This window comes from Nematolebias whitei, chromosome 9, assembly GCF_014905685.2.
Source record: "Nematolebias whitei isolate Nwh7 chromosome 9, NemWhi1, whole genome shotgun sequence".
Classification (NCBI taxonomy): Eukaryota; Metazoa; Chordata; class Actinopteri; order Cyprinodontiformes; family Rivulidae; genus Nematolebias; species Nematolebias whitei.
In genome coordinates, this window is record NC_056506.1 from 21,765,016 (window position 1) to 21,771,739 (window position 6,724).

At 38.7% G+C, this 6,724-nt stretch overlaps 1 protein-coding gene across 1 annotated transcript in view; it reads right to left on the reverse strand.

The window, feature by feature from the left end:
- The window catches only part of brinp2 (bone morphogenetic protein/retinoic acid inducible neural-specific 2), a 198,815-nt gene that overhangs the window by 127,667 nt on the left and 64,424 nt on the right, over window positions 1-6,724 (reverse strand). Inside the window, exons 2-3 of the mRNA XM_037682126.1 lie at window positions 6,080-6,270; window positions 1,789-1,970 (exon numbers count right to left, since the gene is read on the reverse strand). Coding sequence (XP_037538054.1) covers window positions 1,789-1,970; window positions 6,080-6,270 — 373 coding nt within the window. The remainder of the gene's footprint in view (window positions 1-1,788; window positions 1,971-6,079; window positions 6,271-6,724) is intronic.

The following is a 6,724-nucleotide window of genomic DNA, read 5'->3' on the forward strand; positions in this document are numbered from 1 at the left end:
GTAAATATGTAAATTCATATATTTATATAGTATATATATATATATATATATAGTATATTAGTCCCTCATTTAACATACCCCCAAAATGGCGAAGCATTATTACAATTATTTTTTATTATTATTATTCAGGCTAAGAGGCTAATATTGTTTATGTTCTAACTGTGGAAAGATGTGGCTTCTTTTTATTTTATTTTTTTCATTTAACCTTTAAATTCATACAGTCTAATCTAATTGAGCCACAAGGACTCAATTACAAGAGGGACCTGTCCCAGACAGAGCATATAAATTACAGACAACATTAACAATAAACAACAGTAAAAATGCAGTTAAAATAAAAGTTGTGTTTTAAGCAATAAATCAGGGTGCTGTAAAACAAGGTAAAATACTAAAACAATAATGTATAGTATTTGCTTTGATTTTTCTGTAGACATTATCAAATGTTTAAAAATCCCCTAAATACATTTATTCTTGGCATATTTATTAAGTAAACAAATAAAAAAAAAGTTTTATGATAGTTTGCTGTGATTATTTTGTTTCAGTGAGAATGTTGCTACATCTTCTCTTTTATTGTAACAAAAAACATTGCTATTTTGTGTGTTCACTTAACTTCCATGATGCTAATATGTTATGAAAATTTGCAACTTTTTATTTATTTATTTTTTTTCAAATTCTTTAAAACACAATTTCATGTTCTTATAAATAAAACGTTTCCCTCAAGGTGTCAGCTATTTGCTCCAAATCTGGGTCTTGTTTGTCATGTACAACTATTCAAGTTTTGTGGGCAAGAGCAATCGTTTATTTTGAGTGTAATAAAATAAATTAAAAAAAGTGTTCTTGCAAAAACAAAAAAAAACCCTTTGTCCTGGAAGCCAATCTTGATTCTGCATTTTTGATCAGATCTATTATGTAAGAGGTGCATGTACAGTTGATTACGCTTAACCAATTACTTGTTTGAATCAAATTTGTTATTTAGGTTAAAGTATTAAGGCTCGGACCACCCACACACCCACACACCTGCTGTCACTGCATGAAAGCCAACAGTTCTGTAAAAATGCATTGCTCAAGTGTGCTCCTCTTCTTATTAAGGAAGAAAAATAAAGATTTTGGCCATGCAACAATTCTGAATATTCAGGAAAGTCAAGTACTCAGTGTGCAGGTAAATATAAAAAGTAGCTTGTGTGCTTAAAAGCTTATTATACCATTTACAATGTGACAATGTGAGCCTGTTCTTACTGAAAAAAAAAATATATATATATAAGATATTTGCATCTTTATAACTACATATCCCCCTGCAGAAAACCACACTGTAGCTTACTGTTCCACATGGAGGACAGTCAGGTACACTATCTCTGTTGGGTTACTCCCTTTGAGATTTAAGAGAAAGCAGATGTATTTGCCACAATTTAGGTCTTTTGAGGGCTACAGTGGATTACCTCTACCATTAATCAAGTCTGCCTCTCCAAAACAACAAAAAACTTGTTTTCTAGCATGCTCTTAAATCTCTTGAACCTTGCACTGACAATAATCTTTAAAAGCGGTTGTCTGTTGGCACAGTTTGTTATATATGTGCAGCACTGAGCAATATAACCCAAAGGAACAGTTTTATTGGAGTGTTATAATGTTGGAGTGTCTACCACATGACTGCTTGGTTGTGAATTTGGGGGTTGTGGATCTTGGGATTTTGTTTGGGAAAGAAAAAAGGCATTTGCATATACAATCTCCTGTAGGTGTTGTGTACCAGACATTTTTCAGCAAAGCACTGAAGCAAACAACATGAACACACAGTACCTTAATAGCAGAGGTGGCAATCTGGAGATGATGGAGTCGCCTAAGGGTGCTTTCTCGGTCGGTGAAATAGGAAGCCGCCAGCTGATGGAGCAGCTCCAGAGAGACCACCGAGCTGTTGCGGTTGCCTTCTGACTTCTTGTTGAGCTTCTGCTTGTCCAGGAAAATGGTCAGTGACTCTTCTCCTGTGGAGTGAAAATCAAGCAGTGAATCGTTGATCTCAAGACGTCAGATTTTTCCAAAAGTCCTGTTAAATGAAGGCTGTTTGAATGAAGCTGATTAAACCTGTTGGTGAAGGCTCACCTCCTCCATGCTGACAGTACAATGCTGTTTCTGGAGGAACTGCAGTGACATTCTGTTTTTCTATCTGACGTTTCTTTGGCAGGTGTCATCTGTCTCACTGTGGTTTTGTGGTTTGCCTACTGCGATGAAGATAATTTATCATTCTGTTAGGCTTTGCACACTCTGTCAGGCGATGATAGACTGATTACCATACAAAAATAGGTCTGTCTTTTCTTTAGTCTGTACAATTTTAGGAAGACATGCATCTGGCCTCATTTCCTCATGTTAACTGGTCAAGGGAATCAGGTGAGGGAAGCAGTGATTTCTATTTTTTTACTTATGCATCGTGGAACTTTGAAAATCTCGGCATGTTTATGAAGGCCAAAGGAAATATTAAAAATAACCAGGTGTTTCTGATCAATGTCCATCATTAAAATAAAATCGAATGGTTGATAAATTTTGTATTTTCAAGGCTGGTTTTACTTGGCTTTGCATGCTTCCAGGAAATGATCCAAATTCCTGCCTTCTGAATTATGCATCAACTCTAAAAATCATCAACACATTTCAATCGTCAACTATGCATATTATTTCAACTAATATTTGCAGCCTATTTTCTGATGTCTGATAACATCCTTGAGAAGGAGAAGGAGGAATTACAGTCAAGGACTCTGGTTATAACACCTCCAGTCATAAAAAAAAAAAAAACACAACATTTTATTTTATTTTAATTTTTTTAATTGCGATGCTTAATCAGAACATTGCAATATGCCTACTGTTTACCAAGACAGCACCCAGTCTTCTTCTAACAACTCAGAAGAATGCTGAGGTAAAAGACAGGACTCATGAGCAACGACAAAACAGTTAGAGAAGGGATGAAGATGAAAACAATGTCCTGTTAATCATGTAAGGTTTATAGTATGTTATTGTCAGCTTCGAAAAGGTTGTTAAGGGAATCAGTCAGCTGTGTTTACAAACCTGACATTTTAGGAGCAGGGGAGAGTTTCTTCAAAATAATTGTTGATTAACCATCTATCCATCCATCCATCCATCCATCCATCCATCCATCCATCCATCCATCTATTATCTTTACCCGCTTCTTCCTTTTTGGGTCGTGGGGGTCACTGGTGCCCATGTCCAGCAATCATTGTGTGAGAGGCTGGGGACACCCTGGAGAGGTCTCTAGTCCATCAGGACACTTAGAGACAAATGAGCCAAACAACCATTCGCTCTCTCACTCACACGTAGAGAACATTAAGAGTTACCAATCAGCCTAACATACATTTTTGGTCTGTGGGAGGAAACCCACGCATGCACGGAGAAAACAAGATCCTGAACAACACTTCACACCCCCTGCATGACACTCTGGACTCTTATTGCAGCACCTTCAGTCGTAGACTGAGACCACCGAGTTGCTCCACAGAACGCCACAAGAAGTCCTTCCTCCCTGTAGCTATCAAACTTTTCAACTCCTCACCCTTTCTACACATAGAACAATAAAATGAATCCTGTACTACAATAAACACTTTAATGTTTCTGTCTGCACCTGACCTGTTTAGATCTTAATTGCTGGTATTTTTTTATATCTTGTGTGATTCCTTCTGTATTTTCCTTTGTACTGAAACTCTGGCACAACAATTTCCCGCGGGATCAGTAAAGTTCTATTTTATCTTACCTCATCTTATCTCATCTCATCTTATCTTCCATCCATCCATTATCTTTACCCGCTTATTCCATTTTGGGTCACGGGGGTTGCCGGTACCCATGTCCAGCAATCACTGTGCGAGGGGCGGGGTACACCCTGGACAGGTCGTAAGTCCATCACAGGGACACATAGAGACAAATGAGACAAACAACCATTCACTTTCTCACTCACACCTAGGGACAATTTAGAGTTACCAATCAGCCTAACATGCATGTTTTTGGTTTGTGGGAGGAAACCGGAGCACCCGGAGAAAACCCACTCATGCACGGAGAGAACATGCAAACTCCACCCAGAATGGCCCCTGGACCGGGGTTTGAACCAAGGACCTGCTCGCTGAGAGGCAGCATCTCTACCGGTTGTGCCACCGTGCTGCCTGACCAGTTACTCGACCTCAAAAATAATCATTAGTTGTAGCACTTCAACAGAACCTATCTGACTGGAGGCCAGGTGAACACCTCAGACTTGTTTTATTGTGTGATCGCCAAACAATTCCCAAGCAGTTTCCTAATGATGGATTGTTAAGACTGATGCTTTTTGAATGTGAACAACTAGTTCTGGATGTCACCAGCAAACTGGTTGATCCATGAGAAGGTGCTGCTTATAAGAATGAGTTTGTTGCAGCTCCTCTGACTGAAGAAGTCTTTTGGATAAAAGTTGAAATGTTTCAGCATAAAATAATCAGTCCAAAGGACCTGACTCAACAGTGTTAGACATTTCCAAACAGTTGTTGTGAAGCGTGCTGCCAAACTAGAGTGGTGGCTCTCTGTGGAGGATTGTCATAACCAAATACGGAGTTTGATTGGTCCACAAATATCATTAAGCCAGACAGTTCCCATTTTAATGCTCTACGGCATCATTAAATCACTTATTCACTTCCGTTTTTGCAAAACTGTGCACCATAGATAGATGCTGCTGGCAAAACAGACATTACAAAACAGAATAGAACAGACTGAAAATAGTAGAACAAAAGTGAACAAGAGACAGAGATCAGGAATGTGCACTTTTTGTCTGCTACAGAGTACAGACTAATCAGTATGCAGCCTGTCTTGGCACATTTAGCTGCAACTGTTAATTACATGTAGAGTCTAGCCATCAGTATGACACTGCATCCATCTCTGCTCCATCTCCCACACTGATGTTTGCAGTAAGAAATGCATACAGCTGCAAACTTTGGTGTCAGTGGATGCATATATACAGAATCAGAAACTGTGCCTGTCAGAAAACTGAACTTGTCTTGACTTATCAGTCGCTATCTCACAACACTACAGACTGAAATCTGTGAGGAATACACTTTGAGTTTTATTATAATCTTCAGTCTATCGTAGAACTTTAAAAGGTTGTCTACTAGTTTAGTAAATTGTTGTTTATTATTATTGCCAACCACTGCAGTCCTAAAAGTGGAGTTTGGGGAGTCAGTGATTGTGCTTGTGGTCATTTGTGTGTGTGTTTATTTGTCTGTATTGTTAGCAAAACATCTGATGAACCAATGAACAAATATCATTAAAGTTAATTCGCAACATGGGTACTAACTGTTCAGGTGAGATATTGCAATATTGCATCAGATCTCACATATTGTTAGTTTCAAGGTTTGAGAAAATGCTAACTGACATTTCGTATTGTAGGATGATCTTAGTATTAAACACTTGCATGCAAGGCAGCTTATGATGTGCATTTCATTCAAGGAAAGCTAAGCCTTTAATAAGACTGACTTAGCAATTACACCAACAATCTGAGTTATAAATAATATTAGTAGTTAGAGGACCGCACAATTACTAACATCTAACTGTTGGTTCCGACTATCACCTGGAGCTTTCGATGTGAGGACTGCTCAGCAGTATATCAATATCACAAAGCGATCACACTGAGTATAAAACAGCCAACGGTCTTGTTTTTGTGAGGTGCACAATCAATACTGCCAGCACTACAGTTTTGTGAATTACCTCTCGCCTCAGGGATCAGGACTACAAAGAAATCCAACAAAGAGAGAAAGAAGGGGAGCAATATGCAAAGAACCTGATCCGTTCAATCCCTCTGCTGCTTTGCGAGACTCCTGCAGTTGTGTGTAAAGTTCATCGGAGAAGAGCACGAGTGGAAAATTTCCACTGCTGGAGACAACGCTGGCAGAAACCTACATGGTACATTGAATGGGTCTAGTTGAGATTGTGGTATTTTATTTGTAATTTCTATGCAGTACAATTTTGATGCAGACTGTAAGCTCCCCTGGGAGCTAAATTGGGGAACTTTTTCTATTATTGGTCTCTGTGCTTCATAACCTGGGGATAAAGGTAATCACCTGCAGTCCTTCCTTACCTCCCAGAGTAGCAGAAACTAGGAAGTGGGTCCCGTACTTCTTGATGAGGTTTTCGTTGATTTGCTGCAGGGTTGGCCGTCGCCCCAGTAACCGCAGGTTGCGTAGGAACTCTGGCGCCAAGGGCAACGGAGCTTTGAGGAAATCTCTCTTCTCTGTGGCCAGGCTGTTCACCTTCCAGTGGCTGAACTCCCTGCAATCAAGAATATATTAACCAGTGAATACACATCCAGTCCTACAGGTGCTTCACCAGGTTAAAACATTTATAGCATCCGCAAGCATAATCAATGTGAGTTATGTTGCTCTTTTAAATGAAAGTTCAAATATCGACTGCAACTATTCAATAGTTTAGGTATTGATTAGACCCTCAGCTTTTATAATCCTGGCATTTTTTGAAAACAACAAAATAGGACCCATTTCTTTATATTTAGTGCCTGGATACACTTTATACAACTTTTGTTTTACATTCACTGTGTCCATTAGATGGAAGTATGTGTGTATGTATATATTCAGTTCAATTCAATTCAATTCAATTCAATTCAAAAATACTTTATTAATCCCAAAGGGAAATTAAGTGTTGTCGTAGCTCATCATCCTGGTTTCATTCAAGAGTTGTTATAGATGCTGACAGCTGTGGGCAGGAAGGA